The 17,507-nt window shown below is 40.2% G+C and overlaps 1 protein-coding gene across 1 annotated transcript; it reads right to left on the bottom strand.

The window, feature by feature from the left end:
* Positions 1-605: 605 nt before the first annotated feature.
* LOC106148962 lies at positions 606-3,787 on the bottom strand. Its single transcript, XM_013516297.1, is given in 4 exon segments — positions 606-1,224; positions 1,226-2,729; positions 2,732-3,565; positions 3,568-3,787. Coding segments are annotated over 4 exon segments (3,177 nt in total).
* Positions 3,788-17,507: the final 13,720 nt, after the last annotated feature.

Raw genomic sequence — 17,507 nt, 5'->3', positions numbered from 1 at the left:
AGCTCCTCCAAAGAACCAGCAGCCAGTCCTTCCTCAATTCCTTCTTTTTATGCAGTCTACCCGCTCTGGGGAGGTGGGGGTCCTCTACACCCACATCCTCTGCATGCCTGCCTCTTGACAGGCTCAGGATAAATACAAAGTAAACACCCTGGACCCCTTCTGAGTCACATAGTTAAGCTTCTGAACTTCTCAAATTAACACAATAAACAACATCCCAGAAGGATAAATGCAGGTCCTTTTCACCCCAGGATGCAGAACTGCTGAGTCTCTTAGCCAAACCTCTAGACTCCCCAAGTTGACACAGTGTATCAACCATAACACTCCACCCCTTGTCAACTTGGCAGTCAGACACATTTCTTTAAACCAGTTTCCAGATACAAAGACATGCTTATAATTATGCCTAACATGTTATAACTATCCTATGTACAAACGTAAATGCATTAATTCCCTTACCAAAATAGAAGGTAAGTTTTCCTTGAGTGATGGTTATTCTTATCATTTCACAACTTGAACAGTATAACACAGTTTAACAATCCTTAAGGAGTAGTGGTAAGTCTATCAACATTATATTACATTAGAACCATATTAGGGGAGAAATAGTACAATTACAATCCTCTTTTCCATAGCTGGTCACAGGGTCGTAGCTGGTATTTAGAACTACCTTCTTCCACTACCCATTCTGTATTCCCTTGGCCTTCAGCAAGCACCTCAGCGGGTCTTGGTTCTTTCCCTGGTGGAATGAACCATACCTTCATTCCTGAAGGCTCTGGGCCATTTCTCATTGTGCCTATGTTAGGTTGTTGTAGTTTCCCATTGATTCTAATAACAGGGCATGGTAATACAAAGAGGCGCCCTAAAGGATCTCCTGCACTCCACATATATTCTTTCTTTCCTCTATTGTGGACTAGTAGTCCAATTTCCCCTTGATAATCTGGATCAATTACCCCTGACAACACTGTGACTCCCTTTTCATCTTGTTTCCTCAGAGGTATGAGAAGACCAAAATGACCAGGGGGAAATCTTAGCTTTCAGTTCAATGGTATCATTGTTGTGCTTCCTGGTGAAAGCCTTCCCCACTTTGGAACTAAGATGTCTAAGCCAGCAGAACATAAGGTTGTGGGGACAGGAAGCAGAAATTTTACTAATGGGTCACTAGGAGTAATGGTGGGTGGTACTATCCCTACTTCCACCCCTTGATTCCTGGACACATGAATCCTGGCTGAGAGACACAGTGCCATATAGTGGGTGCTGATTCAAAGCATACACAGCCTTTTGAAGTACCTTACCACAGCCCTTCAAGCTACTGCCACCTAGCTGGCACCTTAACTGTGTCTTCAAAAGACCATTCCACCGTTCTATCAATCCAGCTGCTTCTGGGTGGTAAGGAACATGATAAGACCAGTGAATACCATGAGCATGAGCCCATTGCTTTACTTCTTTGGCTACAAAATGTGTTCCTTGGTCAGAGGCAATGCTATGTGGAATTCCATGACGGTGGATAAGGCATTCTGTAAGTCCATGGATGGTAGTTTTGGCAGAAGCAGTACGTGCAGCAAAGGCAAATCCATATCCAGAATACGTGTCTATGCTAGTGAGGACAAAACATAGTCCCTTCCATGATGGAAGTGGTCCAATATAATTAACCTGCCACCAGGTTGCAGGTTGATCACCACGGGGAATGGTGCCATACTGGGGACTCAGTGTTGGCCTCTGCTGCTGGCGAGTCGGGAATTCAGCGGTGGCTGTAGCCAGATCAGCCCTGGTGAGCGGGAGTCCATGGTGCTGAGCCCATGCATAACCTCCATCCCTGCCACCATGGCCACTCTGTTCATGAGCCTATCGGGCAATTACAGGAGTAGCTGAAGAAGGAGGTTGGCCACTATCCACAGACCGGGTCATCTTATCTACTCGATTATTAAAGTCTCCTTCTGCCGATGTCACATTTTGATGAGCATTTACGTGGGAAACAAATATTTTCACATCCTCTGCCCGTATGGAGAGGTCAACCCACATACCTCTTCCCCAAATATCTTTGTCACCAATTTTCCAGTTATGTTCTTTGCATGTCCCTGACCATCCAGCCAGACCATTCGCTACAGCCCATGAATCAGTATATAGTCGCACATCTGGCCATTTCTCCTGCCAGGCAAAATGTACCCCCAAGTGCACTGCCCGAAGTTCTGCCCACTGTGATGATTTCCCTTCACCACTGTCCTTCAAGGATGCTCCAGAAAGGCACTGCAATGCTGCAGCTGTCCACTTGCAGGTGGTGCCTGTATAGCGTGAAGAGCCATCCATAAACCAGGCCCTAGTCTTCTCGTCCTTTGACAGCTGATCATACGGCACATCCCACAAGGCCATAGGTGCATGCTGGGAAACAGAAGGCAGTACAGTAGGCGTAGGAGCCATAGGCATCTGGACAACTTCCTCATGCAATTTACTGGTACCCTCTGGACCTGCCCTGGCTCGATCACGAATATACCATTTCCATTTAATGATAGACTGTTGCTGTGCACGTCCAACCTTATGACTCGGTGGATCGGATAATACCCAGGTCATGATAGGCAACTCAGGTCTCATGGTGACCTGGTGTCCCATGGTCAAGTGTTCAGTTTCCACTAGGGCTCAGTAGCAGGCCAAGAGCTGTTTTTCAAAGGGAGAGTAGTTATCTGCAGATGACGGCAGAGCCTTGCTCCAAACTCCTAAAGGCCTCTGCTGCAATTCACCTATGGGGCCTGCCAGAGACTCCAAACAGCATCTCTTCCTGCCACCGATACTTCAAGTACCATGGGATCTGCTGGATCATATGGCCCCAGGGGCAGAGCAGCCTGCACAGCAGCCTGGACCTGCTGCAGACCCTGTTCCTGGTCTTGGCCCCACTCAAAACCAGCAGCTTTCCAAGTCACTCTGTAAATGGGCCGGAGTAAGACACGTAAGTGAGGAATGTGTTGCCTCCAAAACCCAAAAAGCCCCACTAGGTGCTGTGCCTCTTTTTTGGTTGTAGGAGAAGCCAGATGCAACAACTTATCTTTTACCTTAGAAGGGATGTCTCTACATGCTTCACACCACTGGACTTCTAGAAACTTCACCGAAGTAGGAGGACCTTGAATTTTTGTTGGATTTATTTCCCATCCCCTGGCTCTCAAATGCTGTACTAATAAATCCAGAGTACCTGCGACTTCCTGCTCAGTAGGCCCAATCAGCATAACATCATCAACTTAATGGACCAATGTGATATCTTGTGGGAGAGAAAAACTATCAAGATCCCTACGAACTAAGTTGTGACACAGGGCTGATGAGTTAATACACCCCTGAGATAAGACAGTGAAGGTGTATTGCTGGCCTTGCCAGCTGAAAGCAAATTGTTTCTGATGGTCCTTATGGATAGGTATGGAGAAGAAGGCATTTGCCAAGTCAATAGCTGCATACCAAGTACCAGGAGATGTGTTAATAAGCTCAAGCAAGGAAACCACACCTGGTACTGCAGCTGCAATTGGAGTCACCACTTGATTCAGTTTACGGTAATCTACCTTCATTCTCCAAGACCCATCCATCTTTTGTACAGCCAAATGAGAGAATTAAAAGGAGATGTGGTGGAGACCACCACCCCTCCATCCTTCAACTCCTTGATGGTAGCACTAATCTCTGAAATCCCTCCAGGAATGCAATACTGCTTTTGGTTTACTATTTTCCATCCTTGGCTCATGACTGAAGTAATTATTTCTGACATTTTCAAATATTCTGGTTTTGTAGAAGGAATACACATGAGCTCTCCCAAGATCATCATGCTGTGTAAATATATCTGGCTTTGAGGTAGTGGTCAATGAGCAAGTAAGCTTGGTTTTTTTAAAAATGCTTTCTCCCGTTATTTCTGTCTTGTCCTTTGAGGTAGCTTCCATGAAGGAGACTAACAATGTCTGTAAATGTGCAGGTGCTCATGAGCATCTGCCCCAAGGTCAGCTTGGGGATAGATGAAAACTAATTTGAAGCTTTTCTCTTCCCACTGGCTTTGCAATGAGAAGCTCAGGATGTAACAGCTTAGCACAGGAATAATTTGAGGATAAGTTTGTTAAAAAGTTTGATGCCTTTAAAAAGAACAGGAAAAAGACTAATATATAAGAAGAAGAGAATGCAAAAGTCCCCTGGGTTACCAATGGCTATAGAACCAGTTCTGCAAATGAGCCCTGAAATCTAAATTGGTTTAGAAATAGAGGAAACGGCAGTATGCAGTGTCATTTTACAATAAGTGCCACTGCTTATTGCTCTAGTTTGGGTTTTTATGTATTTATGTGAGTACATTGGGTGTCCATCTGGATCTTTTAATCTATCCAGTTATATGCTTGGGCGTGTTCTCTGCTTAATATCCTTCCTTCAAGGCCTCAGGAAATGCATGAACAAATACTGACTTTGGAGAAAAAGAATTTCTGCTGATTAGAGAACAAAGCAAGAATGTTAAACCCAGCAGCGGATTTCTATTTGCCTGCCAAAGAAGGGCTGAGTGTACACTTTCAGAGCATATGGGCCCTACTTGGTCCTGAAAGTTTGACCTGCTGAACTCTTATAAAGCAACACAAAGCTCTAGAAGGCCTATTGCAGGTCTCTAAATGCTGAAGCCTTGCAATTCTGTCAGAAGCAACATTTTCCGTCTACAAATGAGGGTGTCACGGTCTCATACAGATCTGCGTATGCCCCTGGAATGCATCCAAAAGTATATGGCATCACTTAAGAGAATTGAAGAAAAGTGTTCGACAGAAATAGCCCAAAGCACCATCTAATGTAACAGCAAGTTTTTGCTCTCAATTTCTAGATCAATTTTTAGTTTATCCAGGAAACATCTAGGAATGGGTAACATAGAACCAGCAGTAGCTTAGGCTAATTGAGAACATGGTCTCTGGAGCTCATCACCTGTCCTAATCTCAGCTCTGCTGGTAACTAGCTGTAAAATCATCAGCCTTGGGTGTGCACCAAATCTCACAATCCCTTAATTTTCTTACTGTAAGATGGGCATGGAAATAATGGGGGCTACTATATATTGTTGCAGTTATAATGAGTCAATATATGCAAAACATGAAGTAAACTCACCATGAATATTGGACACCTTTATTTTTCTTATGCAGTGAAGACATGTATACAAGCAATTATTGAAAACATTTCAATGTCTCTTTTCCATTCGATGAAAAAAAAAAAGGTATGAGAGTAAAAAGAAGAGCAAAAAGAGCGTCTGTTTCTTCCCAAGAGGCGAGTCAATCTGCAAGTGATTCATTTACTTTGAGCAGTCAGGCATAAGTGTAGTCTCCTCATTTGGTGAAGTAAGTTGAAAAGAATGCTTATTTCATGCCAAGAATCCATACTTGCTTTTTGTGGGACTGACACTGTCCAAGAACTTTTAAAATATACTGTACCAATGAACAAGTTTTACTACCCACTGTGAAGAGAGAAATACCATCTGTCTGACTCATCTCTTTGCCCTCAAAATGAGCATAGCACAGAGGACTTTCGCTATAAATATTTTCAATTAAATAAACAAATTTATATTTCTTCTATGCTTTTCCCTCTCCATTCATACTCACATGCCCATGTGCAGTGCACGCGCACACACACACACACACACACATACATTTGATCTTTCTCTACCTTATCTCCTCAAATCCACCTTTTTTGATTCCTCAAAGCTTAAAATAAGTCTTCCAAAATTCCTTCCTGTATTTTCCCATTGAAAGAATGCTATGGGTTTGAACACTCATATGTTTGTTCTATGTCCCTCTTATGGCTTCCTATCTTCAGTACAATTATTTGCAGAAAAGGCACATATCCCCTAATAGACCTATGTCAGGTCCTGATTATATGTTACACAATGGCTACCAATCAAAATATATTCATTAAAACTAAACAAAATGTTTTAGCTAAACATATTTCATTAAAGTAACTATGGTATTCTGCACGCATAAGTCCATTGCAGGCCCCTGCAGGTTATAACCTGAACTAAATAGCTTTATCGTTTTATTATTACAAGTGAATTTGTTTTCCAACTCCAAATTTTTTAATTTGGCCAAAGGCAGGATCTACACCACTTGAACAAGCCTGAGAAGTAGCTTGGTAACTTACTGATTTAAACACTTAATTTTCCAGTCCTGTTAATGTTTCATTGTTATTAAGCTTAACCAGATGTTAACAGTGGTCTGTATTTTTCGTCTGGATGTAGTAACAAGCACCCATAATTCCTGTTACTTAAGAAGTTGAAGTAGGGGCTGGGGATTTAGTTCAGCAGCAAAGCGCCTGCCTGGCAAGTGTAAGGTCGTGAGTTCGGTTCCTGGTACCGGAGAAAAACCAAAAACCAAAAAAAAAAAAAAAAGAAGTTGAAGTAGAAGGGTTACAAGTTTTAGGTATGGTTGGGCAATACCATAAAAACAATAGCATATCTCAAAACAACATTTTAAAGGCTCGGGATGTAGCTCAGTGGTAGAGCACTTATCTAGAAAGTGCAAGGCCCTAGGTTTAATCCCTGGAGTGCATGTGTGTGTGTGTGGGTGTGTGAGTGTGTATTTCAAAACACATTTCTTGAAGTACATAGGGAATTTCACTATTTACTTGTCACTTTACACTTTTCCAATATTAGTCTTACTCATGTCTCCAACTGTGATAATAAGCACTTTGCTTAGGAGATTTCTGTTTGCATTGTTCAGAATGTGCTCCACCAACAAACATTACAAATGGTGGATGGCGAATTCAGAGAACCCATAATTTCTGAGCAGGATCATGTGGCCACATTTGGTCAGCAGCATCTGTTATGTCTAGAAAGTCCCAGCACGTACCAGCCTTGCTTTGCTCCTTTTGCTCCTTTCCAGGACAGTATGCCTCTTAGCAGCGCTGCTAAAGAGGCTGGTTAAGCTTCCTCCTTCAGGAATTAAATTTGAGCCTGTCACTTCCAATTCTTGTTGGAAGCAGACCAGGTGTAGATTATAAATAAATTGATCAATGCAATCAGATTAGTTTAGCAATTACTGATTATAGCAATGCATTTTAAAAAGTCCTTTAAGGAAAGCAATGAGATTTGATGGAAGGAATTTTATAATAGGATTTTCAAAACATAAATTGAGTCCTGATTCTATCACCACCAGGTTGACTATTTCACTCAGGTTATTCTCTTCTTTAGTCTTGGTCTCCCTATCTGAAAAATCTAGCAGAAAAAATTACTCTCATAGGGTTACTGAATGGCAGCTGCCCTCAGAGATGGCATCTCTTTCAGTCCTCACAAAGAGATAGCATTGTTACCATTATGATAAGGATGAAGAAGTTGCAGCTCAGAGACTTTACAATGCATCCCAATAGCAGCTACCATACAGGAAGATAGAATTTGAATCCAAGTCTATTAAACTTGAAGCCATAGGTTTGTTTTTTTTTTTGTTTTTTTTTTTTTTCATAAATCTCTGCTATATTCCATTCTCCATACTATAAGGTGGTAATCTTTAGTATGCGGTGGAGTATCTGCATTCCTCTCTGTCAATACTGTTGGCTTCTCTATTCTTACTGCTGTAGCAAATTACTGTGAATGCAGTGGTTTAAAATAGGACATATTTCTCACCTTATGGTTCTGAAGATCAGAAGTCCAAGATCAGTCTCATTAGGCTAAAATTTAAATGTTAGCAGCAATGTGTTCTTTTCCAGTGGCCATAGAGTTTTATTTTTCCAGTTTCTGGAGGGGCCAGCATCTGGATGAATGATCAGTGGCCACTTCCTCCATCTTCAAAGCAAGCCATGATTGTGTAAGCCTTGGGTGTATCTTCTTACAGACTTTTCTGCCCCCCTTTTCTGCATATAAGGACTTGTGATTATATTTAGTCTCCCTGGCTAAGACAGGATAATATTTTCATTTTAAAATCAGCTCACCAGCCATCTTAGTTCTATGCATAAGTTCCAGGGACTGAGAGGTAAACATTTTGGGAAGGCTGGTATTCTGCCTGTCACACTCTCCAGGGGAAGAGCAGAGGCACAGATTGTGTTAGATGCCTACTTTAGGCATCTAACCACATCCCCAGGTATCGTGATGTTCTAGAACACTGCACAGAGCATCCCAGTTCTGAGTTTGGCTCCTGGAGCTGTAAGCTTGGGTTCAAGTCCCAGATCTGTTACTAGTCATGTGACCCTAACCCAGTTACTTCTTCATGCTTCTATTTCTTCATCTATAAAAGGTGCAAGTGAGAGTAATAAGGGCAAATATAAGTTGAGGAACCCTTATCTAAAATGCTTGGGGTCAAATATATTAATTTTTCCCATATTTCTGGATATTTTCATATATACTTGAGATAGTTCCAGGATGAGATCTAACTGTGAACACAAAATTCACTTATGTTCTTTATACACTTTATCTGCATGGCCTGAGGTTAGTTTTATACAATATTTTTGACAATTATGTGTATGAACCAAAGTCTGATAATGTGAAATTTTTCCCTTGTGCTACACGATAATGTTCAAAAGTTTCAGATTTTGGATGATTTCAATTTTCATAATTTTGGATGAGGGATGCCCAACCTGTACTTACCCAGTGCTTACCATGTGGTAGGCACTGTTTTGTCTTCTTACATGTATTTACTCATTCATTGCCCAGTGCAATCCTTTGAGGTAGTTTTTATTATTTTCACTATCATTTTGTAGATATGAAAATAAAGGAACTGAGGTCATGAGCGACTTGTCCAAGGTCATGTAACTAACAGAAGCACAATTAGGGCTCTACCCAAGCAATACCGATTCAAACTGCTACCTGTCTCCACAAAAGTTGTGCAGTCATTGCAAAGATTATATGTGCCAGTATTTGTTTAGTGTTTAGAATTACCCCTGAACATTTTAGATTTTAAATGTTAAACTACTACTATTAGCAATATTCTATTTTTAAAATACTGTTAAATTGATATGCTTGGCAAAAGAAATTTAGTGTTTGGTCATCTTGTATATATCCTTTTCCCACATGCTCATAATTATTCTTTTCTCACTTTTCTACCTTCATATTCAAAGTTATAAACTGTTTCCAAACCATTTCCCCTGATATCCCTCTATATCACAACTAAATTTGTTTGTTTTTTTTTTTTTTTTTGGTTTTGGTTTTTCTCCGGTACCGGGAACCGAACTCATGACCTTGCACTTGCCAGGCTGGTGCTTTGCCGCTGAGCTAAATCCCCAGCCCCCACTAAATCCCCAGCCCCCTCACAACTAAATTTGAATCAAAAGGTTTTCAGGGAATCTCAATTGCTGAATGAGCTGTTTTTTTCCCTATTGTTTTGGCTAGTGTCTAGATGTCTTCCCCAAAGTCTTATACCGTCATGGGGGGGGGGCTTTTCAGAAGTGGCTGAATCTAAAATACATGATACTGGTATCAATTCATAGTACAATTGTAAGGTCAAGGGCACTAAGATTAAGGGTGTGACCAATACTGTCCTAACTAGCCTAGATAAGATATGAGGCATAAACAAAGATCATCCAATGAAAGGTGCAAATAGTGTGAAAAGTGAGCCAAAGAAAGAAGCCATCAGAGCTACAACCACCAAAAGTGTCAAGGGGCAGAGTCACCCAAGCCCTATAGAGTTCACAACTTGTTACAGACTGCCAGGGATGCTTAAAGTAAAACTGAGATTTAATGTTTGCCAGATTTTGGGTTTTCTTCATTCCCATTTCTTTCTATCCCCCAGTTTTAGATTAGAAATGTCTATCTTGTGCCATTAAATGTTGAAAGTGTTTAACTCTTTTTCATTTGTACAAGGGTTTAGAGATAAGTTTCCCTTCAACCTCAAAAGAGACTTTAGACTTAGGGTTTTCAGCAGTTCTAAAACTGGTAAAACTTTGGCAACTCTTAGAGATAGACTAAATGCCTTTTTGCATAAAGAGATGTGCATGAGTCTTTGGGCGACCAAGGGCAGAATATTATGGCTTATATCTAGATGTCTTCCCAAAGCTTCATGCAGTCAGAGGCGGGGCTTTTCCGAGGTGGCTAGATTTAGAGTGGGTGATGCTGAGATCAGTTCATGGTACAATGGTAAGATCACATGGTACAATGGTGAGGCCACTAAGATTAAGGGTGTGACTGCTACCTGCCCTAAACAGCCTAGATAAGATAGGAGGGATAAAACCAGCTGTGATCATCCCTTGTTACCTTCTGCCTGCCATGAACTGTTTCTCGTGTGATGCCTGTCTGCCATGCCACCCTACCTTGGAGCCATCCAATTATAGACTGAAACCTCTACAAACCATTCCCTTCAACTTTGAGTGTCAGGTATTTTTGTCTCAGCAGCGAGAGAAAAGTAACAAGACGTCCATCTCAGCAGTGACTTGTCGTTAGGACTACGTGAATTCTTACCTCCAAACCAAGGTTCTCTTCATTGCATAAAGTCCATGCCGCAGCCTAAATCTCATATTCTACTAAAGGATTTCTCCATAACAGATCCCTCTTTGGGCCTGAGTAGTGATTGCTTTCTCTCTTTACCTTGGTAAAAAACTATTTCAGTACTGTCATAAATGGAGCATGGAACTCATTCCCAAAGCGGTTGTTGATTGTCAGGCAGAACTATTAGCTGGCTACAGACTTTGGATTAAGTAATAGCATCCTGATCTGTAAAGTGAGATATGATTCTTAAAGACAATATATTTAAGATAGAAGGAGAAAATGTATATGAAATTGACATAGAAAAGTAAAATATGTTCTCACATTTCTGTAGCATGAATATTTAACTCACATATATAGTGACAAGAGATGCTAGCCAGAGCTGAGCCTACACATGGTAAACTATAGTTTTAGGGTTTAATCTTGGAAATGTAGTGTATAAAAATAACAATCCATCGTTATGATCACCTCCTTTCTCTACCGCTCCAGTATAGAAAGACAGAAATATAATAGGAATCTAGATCCAGGAGTTAATTTCTCTGAACCTCATTTCATGACCCTTAGTGATGATATCTATTATAGTAGGTACAAGGACAAAGCAACATAATGTATGTTTACAGCTGCCTTACTGTTTGGAACCAGATATTTCTCCAAAGCCTCATGAACACATAGGTGAAGCTTTGGGAAGTGATTGGATCATGGAGGTGTAATGGTGCTCAGGGGATGAGCATACTGATGGATCTATAGCTGACTTGCTGTTAGGAGATGAGATCTGGTCAGAAGACGTGGGTCTCTGTGGGTCTCTGGGGTGTGGCCTGAGAGAGTTTATCTTTTTCCCACTCCTCCCTTCATTCTCTGCTTCCTGCTGCCTCGCCACTGGTGGTTTCTCCTCTGCCATACTCCTCTGGTATGCTGCCCTGCTTCAGGCCCAGCTGACTATGGAGTGAAACTTCAACAAACTATGAGTCAAAATAACTCTGTTCTACTTAGAGTTGTGGGAACTCTGTATTGTGCCTCAGAGATAAGAAAGTAACTAAGACAGCTGCCAAATCTAGAATTTACTTAAGTTCTTGCTAAAATGTCCTTTGTCATCATCATCACCATCATCTATATCAGAAAGATGAAAGGATAAAAAATATATGTTCCCTTAGCACACAGCCCCATTTCCACAATTTTGGCAAAAAAAATTTTTTGAGACAGGGTGTTGCTGTGCAGCCCAGGATGGCCTCAAACTCACAGCAATCCTCCTGCCTCAACTTCCCAAGTGTTAGGATTACAGGCATGTGCCACCACAACTGGCTTGTCTTAGTAATCTTTTGCCATGGGTCATTCTCATGTTCAGGCCTTTCTGTGACTTAAAAGTCATTGTCTAAGGGAGGCTAATAGAGATGAAATATGTATTATCTAAACAAGAACCACTTCAAAATTCTATTAGAAGTAGCTTTGCAATAAATTCTCACCAGTATATCAGATTATCTAAGTCTCAGTATTTTCTAATCTTCAAGTCTATGTTCTTTTGGAGCAGCTCTGAGATACAAACAAAGAAAACACACGAAAATAAAGAGACACACCAGATTAATGTTGGAAAGCCTTGAAGGATATCTAGTGTTACAACATAAAAGAAAATTTATAACCTCCATCTTCATGGAGTTTATCATACAAAATTTCAATCCACCTATCCATCCATCTATTTATCTATTCATGTCTTCATTTTTTTCTTCATTATGAAGTTAATCAGCTCTTGGCAACCACAGAGGTCCCTGGGGAAGCTATAAAGATATTTAGGTAGAGTTCTTCCTTGCCAAGAGCTCATAGCTTAGTTGCCACATGAACTGATCATGATGTAATCAGGCTAAATGAGTAACATTTGTCTATTTATGAAAGGAGAAATAATTTAAGAAGATTCAGCCCCACCAAAACTGTTCACAGACTTCTCTGAAACATAATTCATTCATTTATATATTTCTTCATTCAGTGATGAAACATTTTATTGGACACATACTCTATACCGGCATTGTACCAATTGTCTTTGGCCAAGATTAGAACACTTCCAGTGTTTATGCAACAAAAATTCTGGCAGGAAATTAATATTAATGAAGTTTATGCAAAGTTTATCCAACTTCTACTGAGACTGCAAGTGAGTAAGGAAAAGAGAGGTGAGTTCATTTGAGACAGAAGGAATAGAATGTGCAAAGATATAAGAAAAGAGGAGATAAAAAGAGGAAAATAAGACTGTGTTAGGGAACGATACTGTAGGAATATAGTTTTGATTTCTCTCTCTCTCTCTCTCTCTCTCTCTCTCTCTCTCATAGTTACTAGTATCTGATACTCATTAGTCAAATACTATGGTAGAGATTAATGCCTTGATCTTCCTAATGCTATCCGCTCTTCCTACAGGAGTGAGTCTTTTGTTGTGATTGTACATTTCAGGGTTCCCAAATATTTCCTAAATCAATAGTTTTCAACCAGGAATGCTTTTTCAATATAGGGGATATCTGACAATGTCTGGAGATACTGTTCATCACCACAACTTCAGGGAGATGGTTAATGGAACACAAGTAACTCTCCACCACCTAGAATTACCTGTCCCAAAATGCTAATGGTGCCAGCATTAACAAATTTTGAGCTAGCTAGCAATTCTTCAGAAAGCTTGCAAAATATAAAAATACTACACAAGTTACCTAAGTATCTTATGAATCCTTTGCTACATAAGAGAAATAAGGGCAGAAGAAAAAATGAAAAATCCCAAGCTGGACAAAGCGTATGCAGAGATTCTACTCTTGACTTCTCAAAACTAATAAAAATGAGTGAAGGGTGGTAGCACAAGGAGTCAGTAATTATGGCCCTTCTAAATCAGAAGCAAGAGCAAAGACATCCAGAGCAAAGTGTCCTTTAGTGCCTAATCAGTCAGCTGGTTGGATTCTGCATGGTTGAAATGGATCACAGTGGCGAGCTGGGACACAGCCTTGAGCAACAGTCAGTCATATATCAGGGTGGAGTAGTGGGGGGATGTCAAATATTTAAAAGCTTCCATTAATTTACTGAATTACAACAATAAGGACAGATATAAAGCTCCTTAACACAATGGAACTCCAAGAAAAATCTAGCAAATAATCGCCATCTCGTCCTGTTGTGTGTGTGGATTGCAGCACATACGGTTCTGCACCAGGGGCTGCAGAGCAGTGAAAGATTCTAACACCATATGTGTGAAAATCCTGCACCTTGCAGAGATTGAAGAGACAGGGAAAGCTTGTCCTTGAATTCTGGAACTTTATGGCCATTTTCCTCCTGGCTCAATATCAGATTTTGCCTGCTCCATATGGTATTTTTAACTTATTGTATTTTGTATTTAATGTAATCTTCTCGGGGGTTTTAATTGCTTATTTCCAATACTAATTTCCATTCCTGTGAATACAGAGGAAGTAGATTTGCTTCCCTTTCAATAATACAAAAAGAAAACAATTATGAAAACTACTCAGCATGAATAGTATTTAGTTTTCCAATGAAAGGTCTGTGCTGTGTCAAATTTATGCACATATGCATATCTTTAAAATTCTGTATTGAGATTTCTGGGGGTTTGCTGGAAGGAAGTGCACTATTTAAAGCTAAGCTACTATTGTTATTTATCCGATAGTTTGGGACCTGTGCATTTGGAAGGGACTTTTTTTTTTTTTTTTTTTTACCATCAGGGCAACTTTACTTATTCTTCTTTCCACATTAAGCTGACATAGCTAAGGATAGTGACAAATAAGAAGCTCAGTTAAGAGAATTTTAAAGGGAAGCAACATGGAAAGATTTTTTAGAGATTTTGCTGTAAACTCACCCTAAGATAAAAAGAAAAGAAAGTGAAATTTAAAATCATGTCCATTGGAGGCACTTACCTGCCAACACTTTCAAGCTTGTGCTGGTCCTTTCCTGTGGCAATGTCAGCCCGACTAGTGAAACAACACACAGTAGTAACCATTGATGCCCTGTGAACTCAGTCACTAAGTAGAGTGGGCCCCTTATCATTATCTTTTCCCTGTCACTTGTGTTGTTGTCCCAAACCTTCAGCGGTTGCCGCAAACCATATGTTTCCATCCCAATGGCATTCTTATGATGGTGATCTCAGCTCTTATTTCGTTTTCAAAAACTGAAGCTATCACCATCGAGTTGTTCCAGTTTTGAGTCTCCCCAGCTGCATGTGCACTTATTTTTGCCTTGAGATTCTCTGTTTTTCTCCAGTCACAAGCAAGCTACTCAGGACGAGGACCTTAAAATGATTTGCTTCCATTTCTTCTGGAGCCCACTGTTCTCCATCTATGACCTCTTCCTACAACTTCTCTCTGTCCTTCGGTCTAGCTCTTTTTTCTATGAACATGCTCCAATCTGTCCGACACTAAAATTGAAAATCTTCCCTCTTCCTTGAGTCTTTCTAAATCTCCCCTTCTCAGCCAAGGTCTTATGAGAAGATTGTCACTGCTGCTCTTCTCTTTCTTCCCCCTCCCCCTTGAGGCCGTTGCAGTCTGGCTTTTCTTTCTGTCACTCCACTCCAGCTGCTCCTGCTAAGGTTGCCGGTGGCTGTGTTGGTGACAAATACCCAGGGCTTATGCAGGTGAGTTTCTCCTGAAATCTTCCCTACTCTGGCACTATTCATCCTTCACCCTCCTTGGTTCCTTTCTCTGCCCTGGATTACGGGACTTGTGCCTGTTTGATTCTGCTTCTCTGCCTAGGTCCTTCCAGTTTGGGGGAGTTCTTCCTTCTAGCCCTTAACCCGCTGCTCTTTTACCCTTTGGGACCCCTTTGGGCCACTTATATTAAAGTTATTTTAGAATATGTCCGTGTGTGTGCAGATGAGGCCCACATTTTGGTTCCTATGCCTTTAAATTTAAAATCTCCCATAACATTTTGCATATCTCTATTGGAAGTCCTGATGGCTGTTCAAACTAGAGTATGTTCTAATCTGAACTCACTGTATGTAATACCCACGCCTTCTTTCCTCGACACAGTTGCTCCTTGCCCTACATTCTGATCTCAAGGAATAGAGCCAAAGGCCAATTGGGTTTCCAAGCTAAGCACCTAGATGTCAATATAGATTCCTTTCTCCCTCTGTGCACACACAATTATTCATTTCTGCTTACTTTACCTTGCTAGTATTTTCTGACTATGACCTTTTCTTCATGTCAGGAACCATCACCATAGTTAACACCTTTCTCATGACCTTAATAGAAAAATGTCTGGCCTTTCTAGAGGAAAGGGAAATTCTACCAGCAGACTGCCTTTGGATTCAAAGTGTCTCTCTTCCTTCAGTCTCTGTTCTGCTTGCCTAAACCTAGAGTTTAGAGATTTGAGATTTGCCATCCTCCATAACTGAGGGAGTTAGTTCCTTAAATCTCTCTCTCTCCTTCTATCCCTTGTAGGTAAATAGATAGAATATATATATATATATATATATATATATATATACACACACACACACACTCTCCATATATTCTTTGTATGTATGTCATGCACATTAATATATATATAGTACATCATATATAATTTATCATTATCATCTTTCATGGTGCCATCTCTTGGAGAACCTAATACATGTTTCCTAGCAATCTAGACACCAAAATGTGGTTCTAGAATGTCCATCCTTTATTTTTCTCAATATCCTTGAAAATCTCTCATATTTTCATTTTATTTTTTAAAAATCTACTGAAATTTTTTAAAAGTCTAAACTATTAGTTTTATCATAAAATTGCTTTACTACATTTAAATCTATATTTCTTCTTACAGACAGGAAGAGGGAAAGTATCTTTCTATTAGTTTATGGATATTTTTCCTTTGTGTATTTTTAGATTCAATGTATTCTTTTACTGTCCACAAAGGCAGCACTATAAAACTTCCTTCATACCTGGACTAAGTATGTTTGGCAGAGTCTGCTGTCATTAGAAACAATGCAAATGATAAAATATTTAATACAGTTTTCCTTTGCAAGGCTACCCTTTCCTTCTCAGAATTTGTCTGCTCATATCATTTTATTTAATCACTGAAGCTTTCCCTGGGTCTTAAAATTAAAGTTTGATCTATAACTTTATCTATAAACTAATTTATTTATTCATTTACATTTTTATTTTTCTCCCATTAGATTATAAGCTCCCTGAAGCCAGGCATCATACTCTCTTTTGTAGCCCAATAGTAAGCATCAAACTCCATTTTGTTTTTTTGGTTTTTTTGGTTTTTTTGGTTTTTCTCCGGTACCGGGAACCGAACTCACGACCTTGCTCTTGCCAGGCAGACGCTTTGCCGCTGAGCTAAATCCCCAGCCCCCAAACTCCATTTTGAATGAATACATCAAGAAATTATGTATTCATAATTCTGTACTTGTGGTAAATAATTGCAAAGGTGTTATCCTTTTTTATTTTGGTACCAGGAATCGAACTCATGACCTTGTGCTTCCAGGCAGGCGCTGTGCCGCTGAGCTATATCCCTGGCAAAGAAGTCATTCTTGCTACTGAATGTCTCTCAAGCTACTTGGTGTAGTAAGATTTTGTTTGTTTTTTGGGTTTTTTTTTTTTTTGGAACTGGGAATTGAACTGAAGACCTTGTGCTTGCAAGGAAGGCACTTACACCACTGAGCTATATTTCCTGCCCTGGTGTGTTAAGGTTAACACTTCTCAAATCCTCAAGAAATAATATGAGGCAACATAGGCAATAAGTCATGTGATGCTAAGAAAGGTTGGAGGTTTTAATGCCAAATCATGTATTTTAGGAGACATTAAGAGAAAGCAAGACCTGTATCACCCTTGATGAACAGGTAAAATTAGATGAGCATGGAAAAGAGAGAAGACGGGGAGAATAACGTGAAAGGCAATGTAACAAGATAGTGAAAAGATTGTATTTCTGACGATAGAGATTTGCAGCAACCAGAAAGTGGCAGAAAGGATCTTGACTCGGGAAGGTGAGAAAGTGACAGAAAGCATAGTGTTTACAGTTTAATTTGGTAGCCAAGTGCAAGCCACTGAATGTTTTGGGAAACAACCTAAAAGAAAGGGAGATTAGTTAAAGAAACGTTAGCCTGGTGGTGCTAGGCAGCACAGATTCAATGATAGTATAACGTGTGGATGAAGGAAAGGCTGGTTCACCTCCGTGGAGATTGTCCTTGCATCAG

The sequence above is a fragment of the Chinchilla lanigera genome, unplaced genomic scaffold (genome assembly GCF_000276665.1).
Source record: "Chinchilla lanigera isolate Chin_1 unplaced genomic scaffold, ChiLan1.0 scaffold00033, whole genome shotgun sequence".
Taxonomy (NCBI): Eukaryota; Metazoa; Chordata; class Mammalia; order Rodentia; family Chinchillidae; genus Chinchilla; species Chinchilla lanigera.
Note: the sequence above shows the minus strand (reverse complement) of the source record. Positions and strands in the feature narration are given on the sequence as shown.